The 25,178-nt window shown below is 37.4% G+C and overlaps 3 protein-coding genes across 10 annotated transcripts; all 3 read right to left on the bottom strand.

Annotated features, from left to right (window-relative positions):
* Positions 1-88: 88 nt before the first annotated feature.
* On the bottom strand, positions 89-17,973 carry Larp4b (La-related protein 4B). 6 transcript variants are annotated; one of them, XM_072891348.1, is made up of 11 exons: positions 17,073-17,620; positions 16,955-17,040; positions 15,006-15,384; positions 14,122-14,371; positions 13,879-14,019; positions 13,360-13,581; positions 13,120-13,265; positions 11,938-12,996; positions 7,023-7,278; positions 6,450-6,554; positions 89-5,970 (listed from the first exon to the last, which is right to left on the bottom strand). In XM_072891348.1, exons 2-10 carry the CDS (start codon positions 16,968-16,970, stop codon positions 6,459-6,461), a joined length of 2,565 nt encoding a protein of 854 aa, XP_072747449.1. In that variant the 5' UTR covers positions 16,971-17,040; positions 17,073-17,620; the 3' UTR covers positions 89-5,970; positions 6,450-6,458. The 6 variants fall into 6 exon arrangements, with proteins under 6 accessions (XP_072747449.1, XP_072747452.1, XP_072747453.1 ...); XM_072891351.1 differs by having other exon boundaries at positions 16,964-17,040; XM_072891352.1 differs by lacking the exons at positions 16,955-17,040; positions 17,073-17,620 and adding an exon at positions 17,646-17,973.
* A 1,113-nt stretch (positions 17,974-19,086) lies between these two features.
* Positions 19,087-21,834, bottom strand: Eif1 (eukaryotic translation initiation factor eIF1). Its single transcript, XM_072891356.1, has 3 exons — positions 21,616-21,834; positions 21,146-21,303; positions 19,087-20,208 (listed from the first exon to the last, which is right to left on the bottom strand). Exons 1-3 carry the CDS (start codon positions 21,641-21,643, stop codon positions 20,062-20,064), a joined length of 333 nt encoding a protein of 110 aa, XP_072747457.1. The 5' UTR covers positions 21,644-21,834; the 3' UTR covers positions 19,087-20,061.
* Positions 21,835-22,285: 451 nt separating this feature from the next.
* Pp4-19c (protein phosphatase 19C) lies at positions 22,286-25,064 on the bottom strand. Of its 3 annotated transcripts, none has more exons than XM_072890807.1 (6): positions 24,687-25,064; positions 24,321-24,614; positions 24,076-24,228; positions 23,543-23,794; positions 23,113-23,351; positions 22,286-22,794 (listed from the first exon to the last, which is right to left on the bottom strand). In XM_072890807.1, exons 2-6 carry the CDS (start codon positions 24,468-24,470, stop codon positions 22,665-22,667), a joined length of 924 nt encoding a protein of 307 aa, XP_072746908.1. In that variant the 5' UTR covers positions 24,471-24,614; positions 24,687-25,064; the 3' UTR covers positions 22,286-22,664. The 3 variants fall into 3 exon arrangements, with proteins under 3 accessions (XP_072746908.1, XP_072746907.1, XP_072746909.1); XM_072890806.1 differs by having other exon boundaries at positions 24,321-24,601; XM_072890808.1 differs by lacking the exon at positions 24,687-25,064 and having other exon boundaries at positions 24,295-24,433.
* Between the last annotated feature and the right edge of the window lie 114 nt (positions 25,065-25,178).

Genomic DNA, 25,178 nt, shown 5'->3' with positions numbered 1-25,178 from the left:
GTTCGCAAACATTCCGACAAACTTTTCCGCTCATCTTTCCGACGATCCCAGTAATAGCTTGCATTAAAATAGGAGATTCAAGACGCAGTTATTAACAGTAATTAATGTTTAATTTCGAAATCTGTTACTTTACATAGTAATAAACAAACGTCATAGATCATATCGTATATCATATCATATATATCGCATATCATATATATATAATACACAAGTGTTTTCCTCGTAGTAGTTTACAAAATCAGACTTTCTAGGAATACACATCCTGTTGCGTCCTGCTCTCTTGCTCGGTTCTCTGTTTTCTTCATTTTTCTTTTTATATAATCACAGCTTATCCTGATGCGTTAACGAAATGTTGCTATTGTGTTCTTTTTTTCGGTTAATTAATCGACACAATATCGCCAGAGAGAATTCGCCGCGACGTACTCTCAATCTCAATGGACAATTTCGCGAGGTCGGAGTCCGCGTGGCGTTTTTATTTCACATTACTCTCACGCGGTGTGATCCAAAGATTTCTTAAAAGAAACCCTCATTATTTTATGCGACACTGATTATCAAAATTTTTCGAACGTTACCTAAAAGTATCCGATCTCGGGCAACGACCTGAGGGGAAGGAAAGGGGATCTAAAAGCTCAGTCTACTATAGAACCAAAATTGATCGACGTAGATCCATAAAAATCACATAAATAGCACTCGATTAGCCATAATGCGCTTATTAAATTAACGGGCAAAGTATATATACTTTTCCAATATCTTACTAATTCTCCTTCCCTTTTTTTCTATTCTAACTCGCCTAGAATTCATTGCTAAAAAAAAACAACACCGTTAATCACGCGGGCCAATATCTCTCTTTTTTTCAGCCGCATCGTCTATTTTTCTCTCGCGATTAGTATCTACAGTATTAATAGATCCCTCCATCTAATTTTCGTTAACAGACTACAATTACACCGCACTTTTGACTTTCACGTGTGCGCGATCGGAAAACAACAAACGAGACGCGTCGCGTAAAGAGAAAAGGCATAAACGAAAAAAGGAACACCAAAGAACCCAAGTATTAATCCAAGAAAAAAAAATCGAACAAAGGAAAGGGCGGGTCGTTTGATGAATCGTTAAGAGTCGCTTGCGTATATGTGACAAGGCGCGCGATTACGTCAATCGCTTGTTTTTCTTTTTTTTCTTATTTTTTTTTCTTCTGAATCCGCGATACGAGAATTACAAATCGCAATAATAGAATCGCGAATTACATTACGCGCACACATACATCAACGTATGTACTATAATTAATACTTAGCCTATTCCCATGTGTGTGTATGTATGCATGTATCTGTGTGTTTGTAATAGTATACATACGCGTATATAATATATATATATATATATATATATATATATATATATATATATACATTGAATATTTTTACTACATCGTTGAAGAGCGGCGGCGATGCGAAACCGCGCATCTCGAAGAGAGAACCGCGCGGTTCATCAAAAAAAAATATATATATATATGTATGTATGTATATATATAGATCTGTGTGTGTGTGTGTGTGTGCATGTGTGTATGTGTATCGCCTCTCATATATTATATTACTAACGAAACGCGCTGTAGGACTCGCTTCTGGAGCACCGTGTGTGCGATTTGAAAAGATCCACACCGCCCTAAAAATCCGGCGTTTCCGGTTCGATCGACGATCGATCATTCTCTGGCATCCCGGACAACATCCGCTGTACTTGTTTCAAATGTAGCTTTTGGGAGAAGCTTCATCGGAAACTACCAACTGGGATCTCTCCCGCGGAGAAACACAGCGGACGAGAATTACAATATGTCAAGTACATCATTATTTCCAGAGAATCACGCGCGAAGAATCTTCCCAGCATCTTTGCTCGGTTCCTTATGATTTAGGAACATTTCTGTGCGAATCTCATACAAATGATGAAACATCTTCGAATCAAGAGTATTCCACATTTTTTTATATACATTACATTTTATTACGAAAGTGGAAAATGTTAGAATTTCTCTTAGCTGTTTCGCAGTCATTATTTATGAATTGTTAAATCTCAAATTTTTCAGATAAAACTCGAGTTTTTTTTTTTTTAATATTTAAAAATAAAAATTACGAAAAAGTTCTCGAAAGAGTTAATCTGAATATTCAAGACGTCTAATGTGAAGAATCAAGTTCGATGATTCCATGAAAAATCGCAAGAATCCAGAAGGAAAGTCTTTCCAGCGCGATATACGATTCTCTGAGTTTATTTGTCCGACATGTCGTTTATTTGATTTATTCAACTCAATATATTAACAGAAACAGCTGACAATCCTATTTTCAAACGCTCTATGTGTATATGTATGTATCAATAGATAAATGAAACGGCAGCATCATAGTTCAAAATATAGTAGTATACACATCGCACATTATGCTGTTCGTAACAGATCGATTTCTCGTCCTTCTTTTCTTATCTTTTCTATCGCATTCGCAAATGTAACAAAAAATATATGAAAACAAAAAAGGACAAAAAATCAATCTCCTGTGAGCAGCGGTCTTTCTCTCTCGCTCTCTTTCTTTCGCACTTTTTCTCTCATTTTATTTGCTCTCAATACAATGTATGTGTGTTTGTTTGTGTGTATGTGTGTGTGTGTGTGTGTAGGTACATATGCATCATCGTAACACCTAAAGCCAAAAGCTCCTGCTTATAATAATAATAATATAATAATAATAATAAAATAATGATGAGATAATAATATATAATAGAGCAATCAATAGTACTAATTAATATTATAATAGTGGTAATCGATAATCAATAATATACAGCATACTTTGAGGCACTTAAATGCGTGCTCAATTAGTCATCCCGATTCTCGCAACATTAGCTACTCCGAATTAGTATGTTCTCTCGCGCACATTCTTTTTTATTTCTTTTTTTCATTCTCTCTCCTTGCCGATAGTAGAAGCGAGATCTTAAAATTCTTAAATGTCTTAACACATCTCATAGAGGGTCAAGTAGAAAGAATAAGATCTGATCGTGGCGAAGAGTATAAATGAGCGCTTAGTTAAAAAAAAAAAAAAAAAAAAAAAAAAAATAAGGGAATCGTGCGCGCGCGCGCGAGTTGACGCAAAACCGGAAGTGGCCGCGCGATGCTCCTGGTGGTTTCCGGAATCAACGGAATTGACCACCGCGATGAACAACGCTCGTTCGTGGGGCATTGGAGCAACTGCGACGAACGAGACGGCGGAAGAGTAAAGAAGAATCACTAGACTGGACAATAGGATTAAAATTAAGAAAATGGGGATGGAATCGCAATAGGGGCTAAGAAAGTAAGGAATGAATGGATTTGCCCATCTCCCAGAAACAACGTCCAAGAACTAAGATAGAAGTTTGCGTTGTTGTCTAGGTGAAAAATTAGGAGATTGAAAATCGCAATAAAACACAGGAAGAAAAGAAATTAAACAGGGAGTGGGTGAATATGTCAATCACTTCCCGAAACAATGCACTAGTCGAAAAGATGTTTTAAAAAAATTAGGAAAGGAAGTCTTCTAGAGATTCGCTTTATCCGGAATAAGCGAGAAAACGCCGGAAATCAAGTCGAAATAAAATTGTGAAAAATTTGGAGATGAGTAACCGTGTGACGTAACTTCGAAGTGCAAAACTTGGAAAACTCTGAGCAGATCTTCCGAGAAAGTTCGGAACTCTCGGAGATCCGAATTGAAGAATTCGAAAATATCGAGATTGAATTTAAATCCATGTCAAATATTAGAATATATTTAAAATAGACTTTAAAAATTGAGGAATGATCGCGAGCCATAAAGATTGTTCGAGCAAGCCGAGTATATGAGAATAGATTTACACTCAATTATGTGAAATATTCACTTTGATTACGTATCTTTGGAGACTTCAAACGCATTATAATACACCAATAGTTTTTTTCAATTTTTTTTTTATCAGATACTTTTTCCCAAATAATAAAAAATTTATGCATTATGTATTATAATTGTAATTACATTTTTAAACACAAATTATTTTTAAAAAGTTTCGGTTTTGTCTATAACATTTATGATATTTTCCAAGATCATTCCTCAATTATGTGCGAATTCAATTTTTATCCTAGTTTTGCAGATTCGATATCACCGCCAATTTCTTTCGCAACAATTTCTACGTGCGTTATCCGCATAAAATACAAATTTATGTGTGCTTCTCGACCGTCCTCCTCCCTCACCTCCTCCTTATCATCATCATCATCATCCTTTGTCATCGCGCTATTATCTCTTAAATCATCCGTAATCTCGCACATAAAATCATAGCTTCGCGAGATACAATCTCCACATTTTCCTCTTATTTATAATTTTCTTTTTTTCGTAAATAATTAGGGGCGTGGAAGAGAGAAGAATTTTTTTTAAGGGATTCCACCGCGCTTTCTACTTGGCGAGAATCTCTATTCGGTACTGACTTCGGTATCCAATTCGTTGCATATCGGGAGATTTCGTCAAGCAATGTATGTGTGTTTTTGGCACAAATATATATATATGTATGTATACATATATCTATATAGACATGTTTTCTTTCTGGTTGTAATATTACGGCCCTGCGCGCGCGAAGGAGGGGCGGGGAAGGGATTCTTTAAAAGATTAATGTATCTTATCTCTTTAACGCGTTTTTATACAAGCTAACAAATATGTACCTCAATCACAGAACCAAAAGCGATATATATAACAATACTCTTCTCTCACGCAAATGTACCGGGTGATCGGGAAGCCGCGCAGCCGTACGGTTAGGTGCTGTCAAGAGATAAATTTAGCATTTAAAAGAATAGTATGTACTTCATTTGACAATCATGCCTACATTTCTTTCGAAGTACATTTCGATCATGTATATATATTTCTCGTTTATTAAATTTTTAGATTTCTTTTTTTAAATCTATATATTGTATATATACTCGTTATTAATTAAGAATCCTTAACTTACCAATTACTAACGAAGTCTTAAAACTAAATCTTATTAAACATTACACACTCAAAACTTCCACCTATCCGAAACCTTAAAGGGTTTATAAATTGATAAATATTTTAAATCATCAATTTTTTTCGTTCATTAAATTCTTAAATTTACACGGTATTGTAAAATCTCAAAGTTTCTTAGATTTTCCGATCCTCGAAAAATAGTTGCCACACCGGGCTTTTTACAAAGTTCTTTATCGGTCCAACAGTTCTCGCTGACGAGACATGGCACGTGGCCCCGATTCTCCTAACTTTTATCGCCGAACGTTTTAATTCTTCGTTCGCTTAACGCGGACATATAAATCATCAGGTTCTTAAATTTTAATTAACGCTTAGATCTTCAAGCTCTTAAATCCTCTCGCGTCCTACAGTCAAGAATAAATTACAATCAAATCAATTGCATCTCACGAATTGCAATAAAGCGAATAAAACAATTATGCCGACTTGCGAATATCGATAAATCCAATCAACATCATCAAACCGCGGCGACAAACTTGTCCCGCGGGACTCTCCGATCACCCTGTATAATAATAGTAGCGCCTGCGAATGCGCCGCTATAATAGCGTGCGGCGAGTCTCACACACGTTCACACACATTATTTCTTTCTCTCTTTCTCTCATTCTTTCCTGATCGATTCGTCGATCGATCGATCGTTGATCGTAGGCGAGACGTCACTGTACAATGTAAAAAGTTCTCTCTTCCTCACGCGCCTGCAGCACGTGACGGCGTCGATTCGAGAGGGAGGTGTACCGGGGGGGGATAGATAGGTAGAATAGGTAAGTGAAAGCAGCGACGAGCTCCGATATCCTGATTCTCAATCCGATCCCGACCCCGAGAAGATGGCGATGACGTCGTAGCGCAGCTAAATATCGTTTATTTATTTCCCGTTGTCGCGCATGTGGTAATCCGTAGATTTTGGCGTCTTGCTTCGCAATATCTAAACTGCTTTTGCCGTTTAGGTGTGTCTTCTCCCCTCTTCCGTCACCTTCACGGTACATAAGGGAACAGAAGATATATGCTTTTATAGATGAGTCTTTTTTTTTCTTTTCTAATGAAGAAACGATACTTTCGACGCCGATTGTCTTACATCGATTCGAGGATCGGTTCATGGATCACAAAAGGGTTCGGAAGATATCTATAGGTGCCTGGGAAGGATTTTCGAAAATCCGAGGATCCAGATCATGCTTTAACGTTCTGAGAATACGCGAAAGCAATGAAAGAATTTATATCGTAAAAAAGAGACTATTATATACACGGACGTCAAAAAGTTTAACATTTCGACAGGGTATACCAGCATTTAATTTAACTTATTTTTCGTGTCCTTTGAAAATTCTTTCATCTTTGATTTAGTACAATCTTTTTTCCTTTAATGTATAGACATAATATTAAACTTTTCAGCATTTTTTTTCCGTGTACATAGCTTCTTTAGAAGAGAGCTTATATTAAAATTGTTTGAATACTCACGTGCAGCTTTTAAACATTTCTGTCCCTTTCATCTGTTTTGTGTTTTGTACAAGGTAGCTCACGGCAATGTTGCGCTACTTGGGCATAGCTTGGCCTCGTAAGATCCTGTCGTGAACCAAATACTTATTAGATTGCGGAATTTAAAGATATTCATTATTCTGAATAGTGTAAAAGAATAAATATAATACAAAATCTCTCAAGTATAAGACTGAAGAATTTAATACACTATTAAATCCTTCTACTATTTATCACATTGTAAAAAACAATGTTATGTATCCAATGATTACTGTTTATACCTTGAGAATCTTTACAAACAGTTCAATAAATATTTATACATTGCATAGATTTTTAAATATAATAATATAAGATATTATTACAATCTTTAAACATTTACATGTTTGAAACATTAATCTCTATCCATTTTCATATATATTTAGCATTTGCTCAAATTGTAAATTCTCCAATGTTTCAGGATATTGATGATATCCTTAAAGATTAAATATCTTGAAATTCTTATAATAATCAAAAAGATAAACGATAGACTCTCCTCTACAAGAACAACGTGATACTTACTATAGGGAAGGCAGAGGCCATTCCAGTCTGCGATTGAGAGCTTTGTGAGGCAGTAGAAGGAGGGACGACGACGACGACGTTACTGCAATCGCACCTGGTCATCGGCTCGGCATCATCCGTCGTCGCCGTCGCTGCCGCCGCCGTCATCGTGGTCGTCGTAGCCGTCGTTATCGTTGCCGTCGCCGGCAGGTGCGCGTTCGCGACTACAGCGTCGTCCACACCGTTCACCATGTTCGAGTCGTCAGTCTTTATAGATCTGTCAGCGGCATGTGCATTGTCAATAGTAAAGGGCTAACACATGCTTACTGTAATTATCCTGAGCGTCTCTACGAGATATCTCCTTAGATATCTCCTCGGACACCTTGGATCCTTAGAAATAGATATTCCCGTACATCTTTTCAATATCCCCTCGCTCTCGAGGATGAAACATTTGGAAAGATCTTCGAGAATATTATACCCTTGAGTACTTTAAGATATTTTGGTATCTCCTTCTCGAGATCTCCTTCGCGAGGTTCTTAAATTTTTATATCCTTTAGATCTTTGGACACGCCGACAGACGCGACGCGAGAAAGCATGCGTGCGCGCGGTTGTACAAAATTTATACAGATATATTGATTTTTATATGAAAATAATTTTTCTTTTTAAATGAAACTTAAGATCAAAAATTAAAGCTAATTTGCTACATAATGCGAACTACATTACGTGCACCATCACATACTAAACGCACGCTAAGTAACTGTTAATCCCGCACCGCATATCAACTTTGTTCATGCACAATGAGGAGACTAAACTTCGTGTAGGCGATTCTCGAGTCGATGAATCACTCGAAAGAATTTCAAGAACTTGGCCATCCAGCAAGCCAAGAAGAAGCAAGAATTGACACTTTAAATAACGAAGATACTTAAGTGTCGCTTTAATTATATACACAACAAATATCAAACAATAAATTAAAAAGGAAATTAAAGACTAAGACGTCATTAATGAAAAAAAAAAAAAAAAAAATAAAGAAAAAATGATTTCGCAAGAAATAAAATTTTTTTTTTCGCGAGAACCGCCCGCAACGATCGAGGGATATGCAAAAGAGAAGGTTTGCAATTTCGCAAGACACGATTAACAAACATCAGTATACACATTGTTTATTAATTTCTAGTTCATCGCTGACAATGCAACTATAGTCATTACCAAAGGTCGATCAGGTGCCATGCTGAGGCCGTGTGTGTTTTCTCGTATCTTCTGTTTATATTTATTTTGCAAAATCACGTGACGAGAATTATAACTTAATTAGTAACGTTAGAATTATGACCTAGAGAAACTTCATCATCAAAATGCCTTTAAGAGTAACTTGAAACCGAACAATAATAATTAATAATAATTATATCTTAATAATATTAAAAATTTATAATAATAATAATAATAATAATAATAATAATAAGAATGACAATAGAGCAATAATATAATCAAATAATAATCGTAATATACTAGAAAAAAAAAAGAAAAACCCTGAAAAATAATATTGTTTATTATATATATCCTTATTTAACTTTTTATCTTTTATTTGCCGCAACAAGAAAAGAACAGGCAAGAAGAGAATTATCATAAATGATACCGCATACATTCCCGCACACACATATAGCGTTCTAGTGCGTTGTAGCAGTAGTTGTTTAATGCTAATTTCAATCGAAGGTATGCGGCGTGCTATACTCATATCGAAAAAATTAGTTCTTAGATCCCTCGATCATTGATATGCTTAAAGCCTTAAATTTTTGCGAGTCCTTGGATTAAATATTGTTACAAAAGACTTCAGATATAGATATCACTTGATTTTAGACAATCTAAAATCCCCAAGAAATCTTTGGATATCTTTAGCTTTGTGACGAATTATCTCGTCTGACCTATTCGATTGCCCTTCAATTTGGAAATCGCGGTACTTCGAGGAGCGACGTGAAGACTCGACCATGCTGGCGTGCAAATCCAAGGTCGTAAACGAGCCACGAAGATGCAGCCGCAATCGAGAGTCTCGATACAGAAGCTACTAGAAGCTTACGGCAATATAATAACACCCACTGAACAGATCTGTCATAATATTTCTATACATTAGCAATCGATGTCAGTTGTACAATCACTAGCACGCACAGCTTCCTATATCTTTAGTTTTGTTATTCAAGCCCTTAAACTGAAAGCTTTTTAATCCTTCGAGTTGGAAGTTTCTTAAAAATAATTCGCAAAAAAAGAATTTTGCAAATAAAAATACAAAATACGAAGAAATAAAATATATGTCAGCAACATTCAAGAATCCTGATTACATCCGAATGTATACGAAGGTATACAAGTCTTAATACCTGAATTGAAAATAATCTATTAAATCCAAGGCTCAAAAATTGATAATTCAACAACAGAGTTTGTTAACGAAATAATTAGAAATATCCAACACGATTCAATGATCTAGGAATGAAAGAATCTACGCACTTTCCAGAACTAAAGCATCTAAAAGATCCATGATACCGCAAACTTAAACCCTTATTTACATACCGAATTTATACAGCATGCTTATAAAATCCTTATGAGAAAAAAAAAGATAATATTTAAAGCCTTTATACATAAATAAAAAAAAAAAAAAGGTTTCTGGAAACAGAAAAATTTCTGGAATCAGAAAGGCACGATAATGAACATATCGAAATATCGATAAAAGAAAGATGGCAAATCGTAACAATTGCGAGTACATATAATTAATTTATTTATTAACTAAATGTAAACAATAAGACGAGAGGTTCGCCAAAAGATCTAACAAAACTCGAAGATTCAAAAAAGTCTTTCAAGAGAATCTCGATAAGAATATCTTTGTCCCAACATTCTCGTTAGAGAGAACGATCGAAAAGAATCATACCGAGTTTCAAAATCTTGAAAAATCAATGCGGAATTCAAATACTCATAATCTTGAATTTCGAGTTGTACTTATAATTAGATCTTTGGCTCCCGCCGAACGTGAATAATTTCCCCATAATAAAATATAAATTTATTGAAAATAAAAAGTGGCGAGAATGCAGGCGGATAAGACTACTCCGGTAACTCGAAAAGTATTAACGGTTAGTAACGTCCTTTTAACTCGAGATTAACTATGGCGATGGAAAAAGAAAGCTTCAACCTTTTATATCTTTTCAACGAGGAAAAAAGTAAAGATCTCTCCTTCCTCCCCTTCCAGGTAACAGATCGAACGACAGTGTTGGATCGATCAAGCCCGGTCGATATTCTCAGACCGGAAAGGAAGGATCGGTTCGAAAGAGGAAACGCGTATCCATCACTCTCTACAGAACAACATAGCACATAATGCAGCCAACAATAACACAATAACAACAATGAAACACAATTCGGCATTCCTCAAGGCATATATTACGATACCCCTCTTTACAAGGGGGTCCTACATAAAGTTCGTACGAACTCGTCGAACGTCGCAATGCGTGTCCTTGGATCTTTAGATTTTTTGCACTATCATGTCAATGAATCCCTCCGAGTGAAAAACTAAAGATCTTTAAAAAATCGAAAGATCCAAAGAGCATTTCGGGATGGAAGAATTCGAGATGCGTAGAAGAATCAAATGAGGAGAATTGGAAGATCCAAGGATACAACGGTCCATTCTGATCCAAGGATATAAAAATCCAACAACAGGCATTCCAGAGAATCCCCTAACAGAGAGAGAGAGAGCGAACCTCAGCTAAATCTCTCATATAAATGGAATCTATATTTATATGACTCCATATGACTCGCGCGTCTGCTTTCTATTCGTCAGGTATCAATTAATAATAATATGATTAGATACAAACAGATAATGTATATAAGACTGTACATATATTCTCGCAAAAAGTGCAAAGTAATAAAATCGTCATAACCATTTACAGGACTAAAAATAATGGAAAGTCAATTTTCGATCTTGTAAACGAAAAAAATCTGCTTGTTTACTCAGCGAAATATTAACGTATGCTTTTTGTAATTAAGCAAAATTTTTGCGCGATTATCTTATCGTCTTATCAAAAATTTCAAATTACATGATTTTAGGATAATCTAAATCGAACGCGAGCACACTTTAATTATCTATTTAAAAAAAGAAAAAAAGAAGAAAAGAAAAAAAATCATAATTCAAACACAAAAATTTAACGACATAGCAATTCATTAGTTTTTAATGCGCGAATTTTTTTTTCTTTTTCTTATTTTTAATCACCTAAATATGTTTCAAAGAAAAGTTATTAGAAGCAAAAAATGAAAAATTCAGTTTAAAAAGAGATAAAACTAAAATAATTACGAATATAAAATCAAACTAAAACGGTCCTATAAAAGATTAACGATTCAAGGACCAAGAACTTTTCACTTTCTCTCTCTTTCATTTTCTCTCTTTCTCACTCTCTCTTTTTGCGCGTAACGCGCACATACATATATGTACATATATTGTATATTGGGAGAGCGGAAAGTTTCGTCGTACTTTGGAACAAAACAGCCGTTTTTTCGCTTTCAATTGAGAGCTAAATAACTATAATTTACTTAAAAAAGAAAAAAAAATGAATTTACCGAAGTTCCTTAATTCTCTTTTACGCATATATACGTTCTAAAACGAGTAAAGAATGGCAATATCGTTGGAGAATCTAAAAAAAAGAAAAAAAAAAGAAAAAAAAAAAGGTTTTGTATGACCGAAACATTTCCACACTTCACGACGAACTATACATTACTTCGTCGAATAAAGATGTGTATGGAGATCCATCGGAGGATCTCTTTCTTCTTCTAGAAATTATAACACATCTCCAATGCAGATTGGCAACCAGTTCGTCGTTCGATCCAGCGCAAGTCAATTCGCGAACCAACGCAACTCTCCGCAACTGCCCGAAACATCGTTACACTGAGCGAGCGTATAATTAAAAATCCCACTCACTTATCAGGAGATGACGGGGGAGTGAGCGCGATGACGGTGCTGAGCGCGGCGGTGGCGGCGTCAACCGATGACGTATTCTCGTTGTTGATCGTCGGCGGATTAAGGGTATGCGTAGCGCCCGAAGAATTTGTCGACGTGGCATTTCCCAGTGCGTTTCCTTGTACCTCCGCTCCGGTACTCGCTCCAGGACTAGCGGACCTACTGGCGACAGCCGTCGCTGGCTGCGGAGGTGCTGCGGTTTGCTGCTGCTGTTGCAGCAGTTGAGAAGATTGCTGCTGGTTGCCACTTTCCTTATCCTTGACGACAGCCTTGAGCTTAGCAGTTCCTTTAACGACATCGGACAATCGATTTTGCGACGAGGACTCGACGGTACCAGTGCCACTACCGCCAATATCAGTCGATATTTTGCCGTGATCGGCGTCAAGACCAGGCAGAGGCGGAAAAGCGGCCGCCTCAAGATCGAACTGCACGCCGCTGCTGCGGCTATTGCCGCCAGCGCAGTTACTGCTGTTGTTGCTACTGCTGCCTCCGCTTGCTGGCAAAGATTCCTTTATCGCCGGCAGCGAATGATTATTCCCCGCAGCTACCTTCGCGTCCTGATCTTTGGTCCTGCGATGGATGCGGTGGCGGGGAAACGAAGGCGCCGAGGATAAGGAGGTGGATGAGGAGGAGGAGGATTCGACCGTCGCCGTTGCCGTATCCTGGTCTTGCGCGGAGGACGACGAGGAAGAGGAAGATCCCTTCGCGTGCTCGACGGATGACGTGGCAGACGACGAGGAATGGAACTTTGTGCCGGACTGATAGGAAGAGGACGACGAGGAGGGTGGCTTCGAGGAAGGCAGGCTCGAAGCGTGATAGGTGGACGTGGAGCTTAAAGACACGTTGCCGCCGCCCCCGGTCATAGGGGGATGAGAGCTACGATTGCTCAGCGGCGGCATGGACGACGATGGATGGTGGTGGTGATGATGATGGTGGTGATAATGATGGTTGTTACTATTGTTGCTGGGATTGGCGGGATCTATCAAGCAACTTCGGTCGGAGCCGTTTCTCTGTCTATTTCTATATAACAACAAAAAAAAAAAAAAGGAAAAAAAATTTAGGCACACTGAAATATTTTCTTCAAAAAAACATAATATATTCAGAAAAATAATTAGTGTGCAAATCAGACGTTAAGTAGCGTACCTGTGGCGAGAATTGTATCTTGTGTTTGAACGAGTAAACGTGTTGTGCGGTGTGATTCCGTTCATCGTAAAAACACTGGACATATCGAAATAAGCGGGACTGGTTGGTCCCCAAGGCATCATACCGGTGGGATAGAATGGTTGATGCTGAAAGAGAAATAAATACGGAAATATTTTTAAATCGATTTATAAAAGTCTGTATAAAAAATGTTGCATAAAGAACTTAAAATTATATACTTACATAAACAACCTGGTTCGGGTACGCCGGCATAGTCGTTTGAGGCATGGTCGTGCCATTGGTATAGAGAAAACCTTGTTGTCTAGCCGTATAACTGCTTGGATCATAGACAGGAGGAGGAGGTGGAGTTCTGTAGCCATTCTTTATACCTCCTACACCAGCCACCGTTGGTATCGGTAGCCTGTTCATTGGTTTAGCTTTAATTCTCGCCATTATTGGCTTTCCCTAAATTCACAAAAAAATCAAAGTAAAAATATAAATATTATATGTTATAAAACTTATAATATTATATATACATACATACATACATATATATATTATATATTATAAAAAACTCTTTCTCTTTCTTTTTTAAATTTATAGTTACATATAATTACAGATTTTCAATTATAGGCTCAACAGATCATGAAAATCATTGATTGCATCATCATTGAAAACATACATTTCACTTTGTTGTCAATTCAAATATATTCAGATAAAATTATGTAAGCATTGATTACATAATTATATAAAACAATTTACCTGAAATTCTCGAACTTCCTCGCGTAAAAACCGGTAGGCCTTTTGAGCATCGTCGTCGGATTCAAATGTCACGTACCACGAACTATTATGAGCAAACTCGCACGAAATAAGCCTCGGACATCCCTCTCCAGAAAATAAATTCTACAGTAAAAATCAGTATATATTAGAACCGAATTTATTCTTAAGTTTTTTTTTTTTCTTTTTTCTTTTTTTGTGACAATCATAAGATAACGATTGGCATACCTTTACATCCTCCAATGGAGTACTATCTGGTATCTCACGAAGTATCACAATACATCGTTTGTGATTGGGTCTCACTTTCTGTCCTTCCTCATCTACTTGCACATTTGGAGACTCCCTCAGCACCTCTGTTATGAGCTTAATATCTTTCGTCAACTTCTTGACTTGGTTAAAATTCGCTACTGTCCATATCGGCACATACTGATCATTATCCATTTGTGACAACAAATAGGTATCGTTGGCTAAATTCTCTCTGGAAAACAACCATCACTTATCATTATCCATTCGCATTATCACACATCTTGTTACATTGTCCCCTCTTACATATGCATGTGATTATGTAATTTAAATGTTAGTTGCAATGACAATAAAATTTTTGCAACAAAAATGTCTTACAAGACTTTTTCATATATAATGATTAATATAAAGCATATTGTGCTTAAAATTGTATGCCTATATATTAGTTTCAACTTTTGTTCTACTTTTAAGATAATAAAACTACTGTACACATAAACATATAAAATAATTTTAAAAAGTTAATTTTGTGATTACAATATCACTTGATTAATGTCATCAATATATATTTACATATCAGTGTATGTGAAAGATTATCTTAAACTGATTTTCAAATCAATTTTTTTCCCTTTTTCTATTTAACCAAGAATGTAACCTAACAGATGTTGCTAATGATATTAGGTTAGTAATAACTTGTATTACATAGACCATTAAAATCATTATGTATATATAAGCATATTATATGTATATGCAATCAAAAGTTAGTTTTTAAGGAGTTTTGTACAATGTTAAAGAAAAACTTTTTATAATTAACCTAAATATATTTGCGAAAATTATCTTATAGGTCCAGGATGTTAAAAACTCTCTGTTACCTGGAGAAATAGTACTCGAGTTGCGAAGAGAGCATCTGCTTGAGCTGTTCCAAAGGTATACCAGAAACATTTAGATCAGCCATTGGTGCAGATGGCGGAGCGGCAGAAGCATCGCCCAGAGCAGCAACGTCCACAGGGCTATATCCAATGGCGCCTCCATGCATGCCTATGGCGTGTTGTGGAGATGGTTCTAAGCTGCCGACACCAGCATCGAGAATCAGTTCACTGCCACTTGGCGCACCGTTCATGACTCCGTAGTCTATATTAGGCACTCCACCGCCAATCGCTCCTGCAACCTGTAGACCCAGAGGTTCAGGGGTGGCTGGGTAGACCGCCCCTGGTGGCAGCTTCCCGATGTCCCCATTCATGTAAACGTACCCTGAAAATAGAGGGAGACATTTATAACTCTGGCAATGCTTCATCTCTACTTGCTGTATCAAAGTTTCATATGTATGTTACAATTAAGGATGCAATTTTTTTTTTTCCTTCAACAACCATAAAACTTGTTCATGTTATTCTATAAAGCAATAATTTACTTTGAATAAATACAGAGATAAAACCATATTTTGTCCATCTTTCTGCAATATTATTAAACAATTAATATATAGATTAAATCAATTGAAATCCAGAAATAGAATATTTCTATGAATATTCTAACCTAATCCGAAGCAATGAAAGTCCAGTTATTACATGAGATATCACATTCTTACACGTTTGTAATTTAACAATTCGCTTTGGCGATGCTTAATCATGACTCTACATAAAATTACTAATCTTTGCTTGGATCAATTACATAAGCTATCGCAACTATTTCACATTGTATTCAGCAGAAATATCACAAAGAGTCATTCTACATCGAATTTAATATCGCTTGGCATACTAATCGTATCATACACGTGTACTTTGATCAGCGTTATACTTGCGCTTAGAAAGCTACAATGTTCCGTCTATATAATGTAATATTGCCTTCACTTTTGTAAAATATCATGACAACGACATAATAGTATTCCGTAACAGATTAACGCAAACATCAGTGTAATTATTCGACTCAAATCCGTGGGTCTACACAATCACTACTTGACGCACCGTATGAATGCACATTCGCAGACCAAATATCATACAAGTGCCCGAGCTCTCGTAGATGACGACGTGCGCGAGTTTTTTCGCGAATACGCCAGAAGCCGAGGAAATCGCGCGAGGACGACGATCACGATGGTGATGACGGGCGGGGAACGACGTGTCGGCTGTCACAACGGTTGCCTCGCACACGCTGGAAAGAGCCACGACGGTCCTCGGCAACGGAGTGTCGGAGTGTCGAACTGCGTGCCACGACGACGGCCGCTCGGGGCGACTCGCGGCGCGCCAGGCGAGGATCCCCGCGCGGCAGGACACGCAATATGTTGCGGAACGCGCGGCGCCTTATCGGCCAAATATAGCGCGGTCGGTATACACGATACGACCTCGACGAGCCGGACTAATCTTCGGACGACAGCGGTAGCTGTTACGCGACGGAGACGACGATGACGACGAGCACGACGATGACAATGACAAGGACGACGACGACGACGACGACGACGACGACGACGACGACGTTCACGGCGATTACGACGACCGCGATTACCACGACGACAACGTGTTGGCGCGGCGCGGCACGAATTTAACACGCGGAATGGAAAGACACACCAACATAAGGAAGTGGTGATGATGACGAAGGAGGATGAAGCGGCGCGATGACAAAACTACACTCGTATATTCGATCGTGCGTAACATCGACGATGATGACGACGATGACGACGACGACGACGACGACGACGACGACGACGACGACGATGACGATGACGATGATGATGATGATGATGATGATGATGATGATGATGATGATGATGATGATGATGATGATGATGATGATGATGATGTTGCGTTGGATGAATGGGATGGATGGTCGTTACCGAAATCACCGTTCATCTCGAGATGGGCCCGGATGATCCCATGTGCCCTGAATCTAGCGTTACGAGGTGCCTGCCTGCCTGCCTGCCTGCCTGCCTGCCTGCCTGCCTGCCTGCCTGCTCACTCGCTCGCTCGTTCGCTCACTAGCTAGCTCCTTTTCTATCTCGCTCTCTCTCTCTCTTTCTCTCTCGCTCCCTCTCTCTCTTTCTCTCGAACGGCCTCGTGCAGATCGGTTTCTCGACTAAAAGCTCTCGAGGCACACTTGGTTGTTCGCTTTCAGTTCGTCGTGCGCGCGGGGCGTCGCGAGCGCATCCGCGAATTCGTACGCTCGTGAATCACGTTCGTTCAACCTCGCCAATCGACTAGCCAGCTAAGGCTCGATCGTTGCTCGCCCGATCGCTCGCTCGCTCGCTCGCTCGCTCGCTCGCTCGCTCGCTCGCTCGCTCGCTCGCTCGCCCGCACGCACGCATGCACGCACGTACGCACGCACGCACGCACACGTTTGCGTGCGCGCGACGAAATATGTACGCGACGACGGCTGGCGAGACAGGCGGCGGCGAGATTGGCACGTTTCCTCGCGCGAATTCGCGTCGCTGCGCGACGCGCGCGTTACGATCCGCCCTTCTGCGTCCTACGAGCCGCCGCGCCGAGCGGATCAACGCGCGGCCCTTGAGCACGACGGTGTTTCCTTACCGAGGTGGAAGAATCGAACTCAACACAGTCTCTCGAGCAAACTACAAAATGGCGGAAGGCACATGCCGTGGCGCGCGGTGCATTCTGGGCCCCCGGTGATGCGCCGCGCCGCGCCGTTCGTTTCGTCTTCGTGTTCGTGCCGTGTACACACATACACACACGTAGCCCTGCTCTTCCCCCTCTCCCCGCCTTCGCCACCGATAGTCGTGGCGGCTGGGGGCGCGCAGGCGCCACCGCGCGTCACTTTCGAATCTAACATGAGCAAAAGTCCAACGGTACGTTGGATTTCCCCGAAAAGAGGCTATTATGTAGGAAAAGGAGGAAAAGTGCGAGACGGAAATCTCATGCTAATTTTTACGATATTTCTCGGAATTGTATCAATTAATAAAGAAAGATGCTTTATTTTTTATACTTGCTTATCGTCTCTTTTATTCTTTCTTAATTAATGTATATATATATATATATGTATATATATTTTTTTTTTTTCATCGATAAGAACATGTATATCGGAGGAAATTAATTAAAATACTTTTAAAATTTTTGAAATAGATAAAAAATATAGATAGATATACTTTAACTTATTCTTTCCTCTCTCTCTTTTTATATCTTTTATTTAGATTTTTTTCTCGAATTTCTGAAAGAGAAATAGCAATAAAAATTTTACCTTTTTCTTCTGTCAAGTTCTTTTCTCATATTCTTTATCTTTAAATTGAATCTAAATTCTTTCTGATTCTATATATTCATTTTGTAAAAGTAAACTCATGATCTAAGTTCTTTGAATAAACAGTTGCAAATAACAATTAGTTGAATAGTTCTTTTGTATGATATTTTAACTTTTTTTTTAAATATTTTTTAATCCATTTTGCATGCTCCACAATACTATTATATATCCCTCGAATAATTAGCAAAATATTTGTTGCATAAGACAGAAGAAATATATACATATCTCGTATAATTATTAATATTGTATATTTTAATCTACTGTTACGTAACTCGAGTTAAATTAATTCGAAGAAACTGTAATTCTACAAAACGTTATTGCAGCAAGCATAGCACAAATGAAATCGATAAACGATAGCTTATCTAATTTTTTTAATAATCTACATTGTACATTTAACGAACACTTGTATGCTTGCGATAGATATGATTCTCAATGTATTTAAAAAATTCTCAATTGGTTTAAATTCCTTTTTACCTATTGTTATCTTTATATATAAAAAATTACATTACATTATTATCGAGAATAAACAAAACGATTTATCCCATATTAATAGAATAACAATCTATATTATTATACCTGTATGTATATATGTACAATTTTTATGTAGTAAAATAAATAAAAAGATATATTTATTTAAGAAACTCAATTTTTCTTAACTTTAATTTTACCGAATTTTGAAATGTGACAAAGAAGAGGGGCTCTTGATCAAATCACACCTAATTCATGTATTTATTTATTTATTTATCTAGAACAGCCACAAATTTCCATTAACTCGCGTTATTATTATTTCAAAACAATTCGTCATTTAATAATTACTGGCTTAAAAAAGGGGAAAGCAAAAGTGGAGACGAGACACGGGGCAAAGGAGAATGTCCTCTACATGAAAGGAAGAACCGAAACTGTCCTACAAATATTTAACAAATATTTGCAATCAAAAACAAGCACGAAACACTTCATTTTCAGAATATAAACGTAAAAAAGAAAATTTCTTATCGCTTTTTCCACTACAAGACGAAGAGATACGGAGAAGAAGAGTGGATGCGAGGAGAAAGAGCAGAATCAATCGGGAACCTATGGTTACGCTTTACTGCCTTCTCGGAACACGTCTATCGCGCCCAGGTACATACTACCTAACGCAAGAACGAACATCCATCCGGCGCTGCTAATCACCGTTCATTCATCTATGCCTCTACCTCCTCGACGATGATTAAAATCAGGTGTGTCCTGCTGCAAGGTAGGAAACTCCTACCTTAACAGGCGCTATCACTTAACATAAGGCTTATAGTGTGATGTATTGCTTTTATATCTTGAGAAAAAGATTTTCTGATTAGAGTATATTGCCTATACGCCGGTTATACACCTATCTATCCTCTCCTTCTTCGTTCTATCTCCTTCTTTTCTCCTTTCCTTTAACCTTCTCTTTAGTTTACTTCCTTCTCCGTTTCGTTTGTTTTCGTTTTTTCTTTTTTTATTATTGAAATATATATGCGCGCGTTGTGTGTATGTATATATATATATATTTATATATATTTATATGCTGACGTGTGATAGAGTATAATCGGGATATCCCACGAGGAGTTTAGTGACTGATATACAGATTCAATTTGAGACAATGATGAAGCGCTGACACGGGGCGGAGCTGTCTGTTGTTGTAAGTTGTGGCATGGATAATGATTGTTGTTGTTGCTTAGTCGATTAAAAACCATGGACTTTTAGCTGATCAGGTTTTGCCAGACCTGATTTCGTCAGCCACTGGCATATATTTTCTCGTTGGTCCCCCTGCAGCTGCAGCACCTCCCCGTACTCCGGGTGTTCTATTACTGTCCCATTGCAAGCAAACTCCTATATAAACAAAATATAATCACAAATCAAAATAAAAGGACTCGCCAAAGGTTTTTTTTGTCTCGCTAAAAATTTCAACAATTTCTTCTAAGGAATGTCAATTTCTTTATCTCTAAAGTAATATATTTAAAACTTTTCAAACATCAGTATAAGATAACCATGACTAATTATAGCTTTGTATCAGTAGGTTGAATATTTTCAAGTTAAAAATATAGCGATGTAATAAATTTATCAAACAAAAATTTAATAATAATTTGAACTTAAGATTCTATTCTTATAATTATAAAATATGTATTAAATAATTTATACAATTTTTTTCAATAAAATCTGAATTTTTTCATTTTTCATTAAAATATTATTTCTAATATATATATTTTCTGATATATATATTTTTTCTCTTATGCAATATAAATTATTCTTAACAATTATAAAAATTACTAGATAGTAATACTTGACTATATATACATATATATATAAAATAATTCTAATATACAATAAAGTATTTTTCATTATTCTATTTGTCAAAAAGCAAATTAAAAAATGCCACACATTAAAAAAGAAACATTGATATTGATAACATTAAGTAATTAATGATTCACAACGAACAAAGCAGTAATAAAAAGCCATGTCATTGGCGATGATTCCAAATTAAACAAAGAATATAACTGTTATGTATCAAATCACTTATAGATGCATTCAAGTACTTTCTTAGAGAATTTGCAAAACTAAATCTGTTTGCTGTGTACTCTTTGCAATTGTTTGCATCAGACCTATTTTTAGAGTTCTGCCTGACTGAGTAATGGTGGGAAGTAGCAGGGAGGGAGGTATACATGATAAAGAAGGAGGCAAGTAGCAAGTAGGGAGAGGGTAGACAGATAGGTTGATGGGTAGGAGAAAGGATCGGCGAAAATCTCTCGAGGGAAAGTCGCCCTCTCACCTTTTTACATGCTCTCACGATTTTCTTCAAGTCATATTCCGAGGAGAGTCCTTGCACCGTTGTTAAGGTTTTACGACCATTCCGCTGCTGGATCCTTATATGCACAAGGCCGTCCTGGACATCATCGTCTGAACCCTTGATTGCATCTGCAAAGGGGTCTGCGAAAGAGAGAGAGATTTAAAAGTCGCGTGCTGAACCGCAGCGGATTGCGCAGGATGATGCAAGAAGGGCAACGCGCGAGCAACGCCACCATCGCCATTTTGATTGCCCTGGGGCCACCCGAGGCGCCGATAGTGTCATTTTATCGTCCTCGTTCGCGTAGGGACGATACGATGGAACGAGAAGAGATAGACCGAGAAGAGGGGAAGGAGCGAGGGGTAACAGCGCAAGAGGGAACAGGAGGGAGGAAAGGAAGGGAGATAATAATGCCCGTTTTTTTTTTTTTTTTTTTTCTTTTTTTTTCTACTCACCGAATGTGTTGAGATTCTGGATGGACATACGACAAACAAAAGAGACTCCTCGGATGATATAGAACTGCGAAGCGCAGGTGGCGGTCGTAGGGCAGAGGATGTAAATTTTACGTGGCGATCAACACTGAAATGACGTGAGGACGAACTGCGAAGAACGAGTCGACGAAACCAAGCGCGATGGCCGTGTACGCAGCCGGAAGTAAAAGTTGCATTTGTCACGGCGCGATGGGTGGGGTTGCGTGCGATTGGTGTGTTCCCGAAACGAGCGTAATCATTTCGAGACGCGCGATTGGCGGACACCGCGCAACGTCGGGGAGACGGGATTGGTGCGCGGCTAGGCCTGTCGACGAATGCCATTGGTCGACAATTCAAGGAATTCAATCGCGTAAGAACTTTCCAACAAAAAGATACAAGCAGACGCACTGTCACGTAATAGGCTATCGAATAGAGAATTTCTAGAGTCCCGTAAAATTTTCTATTTAACGACCAATCGTGTAATATTGTTTAATAAATGTTTTTTTGCTATAAAAAAAGAAAAAAAAAACTGCCTTTATTACCACCAAAACATGAATATGAATTTGATGTGAACGCGAAAAAAATTTAATCGCTTTCACATAAGTAAAAATATAAAAAAAAATTTAATTAAAAATAAAATTATATAACACTCTGATTTCATGAACAATTTAATGAAGTTTATTGAAGACAAATTTCAATATTATTTTTATATACTCTTCACAAATAAGACAATTTTTTTCAAACATTTGAGTTCTGTGCGATAACATAGAGATTTAAAAAATCAAGACAAGATGAATTTTATTATATTTTACATCAGTTCCTTATATATATCTTCTTGTAGTCCTAGTCAAATACTTTGTAATTATCATTTAACATAATCACAAAAATCACTGTAAAAAATTATATAGCAAGCCACCTAGTGTTCTTCATGATTGATGCAAACTGTTCAAAGAGAAAAAGAGAGATAAGATGATAATCGAATCGTTCGATGCACGAGTTTGCTGTTTCTTTTCTTGTCTACAACAACAATTTATTTATAAAAAGTAATCTGCTTGTGGCTTTTTGCTGGGTATTCCGCGGCTTTCTTGCGGCGCTGCTTCGAATATCGTGAAATCTCTCTGCAGATGTTCATTTAGCTCCAATATCGCGGCTACGTTACCACATCTACAAAATTATAAAATTTTATTAGAATTTATATTAGAAAAATTTCAAAATTTAAATATTCTTTGTATATATATTATACTTATTATATTGTTATAAAATAAAAATATGTCAAAATAGCAAATATAGTATATTAAGAATATTGAAGAAATAAATAAACAACTAAAATTTTAAGTACAAATAAGGAGAAAACTTGAAGAAAATAAATGTATGTAGCAAACATAACTATTAGTGGTGATAAAATTTGAGTATACAATGTATGATATTCAATATACAAAAATCCATTAGAGTAAATAGAATATAAATGCAAATATTACATACCTGTAACAGTAATTTGGTGCGGACCAGACGGTTAATACAGTCTCATTGAAGTGCCATTTGTAACCTTCCATCACTAACTGGTGTGCTCTGCATATCATATCAATGTCATTGGCCGAGTTGAACTGCGCTACTACGTCACTGCCGAAGAGATAACCGGCGCCGCGCGGTGACACACCCCAGCCTTGAGTATCCTCGGGATCCGACCATAATAAATCACACATCGGCCCATCATGAGGAACCTGCGATATTAGTTTTAAAAAATCAGAAAATTCATAAATTTTTTTAGAAACATAATAAATTTGATACAAACACAATAATTTTAATACAAAAACTTTAATATTACAACAAATAAGAATAAAAAAATAACTAACTTTATATAAATTTGTTTTTGCAAAAAGAGTTATAGTAAACAAAATACAATGGAGCTCACTTCTTGTTTTCTATCTATAGTTCGAATTTGATCCAGTGTTTGAATACTAGGCGACAATCCACCATGGACGCAGAAGATTTTGCCATCGATAATAGCAGATAATGATAGGTAGTCAAATATCTCTGTACAATACCGCCACACTGTTATACTACCATACTTGCGTAAGCACTCGTCATAAAAGCCATAAACTTGTGTTATCTGTCGTGATTCATGATTTCCTCTTATCAATGTAATTCTATCAGGATAACGAACCTGCAGGTAAGATATATAAATATATATATATTGGAATAATAAATCTTTTCTTAAACTCTTTAAAACTCTTTATCACTTCAAAATTGGCTCTTTTCAAGTAATCTTATATATAAATATGAAAAAAAAGTATAAGTATTAATATTTTACATATATTTAAGTAAAATAAGAGCAGCCTGTTTTTTTTTTTATTTACTATTCAAATATAAATCAACTGTTCCATGTAAATCAATCATTTTTAATAAACATATTTTAGATCTTTATACTTTATTTATCTTACATACCTTGAGTGCAAGAAGGAGAAGAAATGTTTCAACACTATAAAAACCTCTATCCACAAAATCTCCCATAAAAAGGTAATTTGTTTCTGGCACATCTCCGCCTACTTTGAATAATTCTTTTAAATCATAAAACTGTCCATGAATATCTCCGCAAACCTACAAGAAAAAAAACCAGATACAACTATAACATCTCTCAAACTCTACTTTTTACAATTAAATTACCATTTACAAAGAACAGCGATAGTTACTGTTACAGGTGAGTCGACACGCTGTACGTTGCTCTCCTCGATGAGGATCTCTCGCGCTTTCGCGCACAGGGCTTTGACTTCAGCCTCCTTGATGATCTCACATTTCTTCAACTGCTCGATTTGCCGATCCAAGTCACTGGATTCGGCCATCGTATACGTCTCGAGGATGGGGGAGGCGCAGTGTTGTTAACGATGTGTTCTCGGTTGCGTATCCTCGATAGTAGTTCTCGCGCTCTCAATTTGTATTTTCGGAATCCCGTAAATTGCGAAATATCTGTCGGCTAAATAAAGCAGCTAAAGCAAAATAAAGTACAGAAAGACAGGGAGAGAGAGAGACGTACGATAGGAGTTGCGCGGGATACTTACAAGCCTATCTAAAATCCCGTAAAATCGCCCCTCGACTCGAGATCTCGCCTCTGTAATTAATACATTTGACGGGCAGACACACGCGGATTTTTCCCTAAATATGATACTAAAATATAACGAACGGGATATCGGGCGATACACAACGATGCACCCTCGCTGCACTTGCTCTGGCTCTGACTTGTCCCAAGTTCCGAACCGCCTCTCGAATAACCAGAGCTGTTCGCGGTGCCGACACTGGGGGCCGACAGCAAACAGCAATCAGCAATCAAGCAATCGAGAAATCCTGCGTTCCACACGGAATTAAAAGTAGATTGATAGCGAACAATAGGTGAAGAAATTCAACTCCACGACCGTTGTTCCTCTATTTATAACGTTTCTTCGAGCATTGCACGCAATAAATAATGCTAGAAGATAGCCAATCAACTCCCTCTATTCAGAAAGCTCGGCGCGTTAAGTGATTGGTCGCAGCCTAGTCTCTTTCCATGACGCTCG

This window comes from Anoplolepis gracilipes, chromosome 4 (genome assembly GCF_047496725.1).
Source record: "Anoplolepis gracilipes chromosome 4, ASM4749672v1, whole genome shotgun sequence".
NCBI lineage: Eukaryota > Metazoa > Arthropoda > Insecta > Hymenoptera > Formicidae > Anoplolepis > Anoplolepis gracilipes.
Note: the sequence above shows the minus strand (reverse complement) of the source record. Positions and strands in the feature narration are given on the sequence as shown.

What these genes read in the sequence shown, in the direction of transcription:
- Pp4-19c (XM_072890807.1), bottom strand. Translation starts at nt 24,470, where the DNA reads ATGGCCGAATCCAGTGACTTGGATCGGCAAATCGAGCAGTTGAAGAAA. An exon ending in GTGTCGACTCACCTGTAACA is followed by an intron (nt 24,229 to 24,320) that starts GTAACTATCGCT and finishes TTTTTCTTGTAG; the next exon opens with GTTTGCGGAGATATTCATGG. An exon ending in CTATAGATAGAAAACAAGAA is followed by an intron (nt 23,352 to 23,542) that starts GTGAGCTCCATT and finishes CTAATATCGCAG; the next exon opens with GTTCCTCATGATGGGCCGAT.
- Larp4b (XM_072891347.1), bottom strand. An exon ending in ACCCGAACCAGGTTGTTTAT is followed by an intron (nt 13,266 to 13,359) that starts GTAAGTATATAA and finishes TTTCTCTTTCAG; the next exon opens with CATCAACCATTCTATCCCAC. An exon ending in AGATACAATTCTCGCCACAG is followed by an intron (nt 12,997 to 13,119) that starts GTACGCTACTTA and finishes GTTGTTATATAG; the next exon opens with AAATAGACAGAGAAACGGCT.
- Eif1 (XM_072891356.1), bottom strand. Translation starts at nt 21,643, where the DNA reads ATGTCCATCCAGAATCTCAACACATTCG. An exon ending in CCAGAATCTCAACACATTCG is followed by an intron (nt 21,304 to 21,615) that starts GTGAGTAGAAAA and finishes TCTCTTTCGCAG; the next exon opens with ACCCCTTTGCAGATGCAATC. An exon ending in TCGTGAGAGCATGTAAAAAG is followed by an intron (nt 20,209 to 21,145) that starts GTGAGAGGGCGA and finishes TTGTTTATATAG; the next exon opens with GAGTTTGCTTGCAATGGGAC.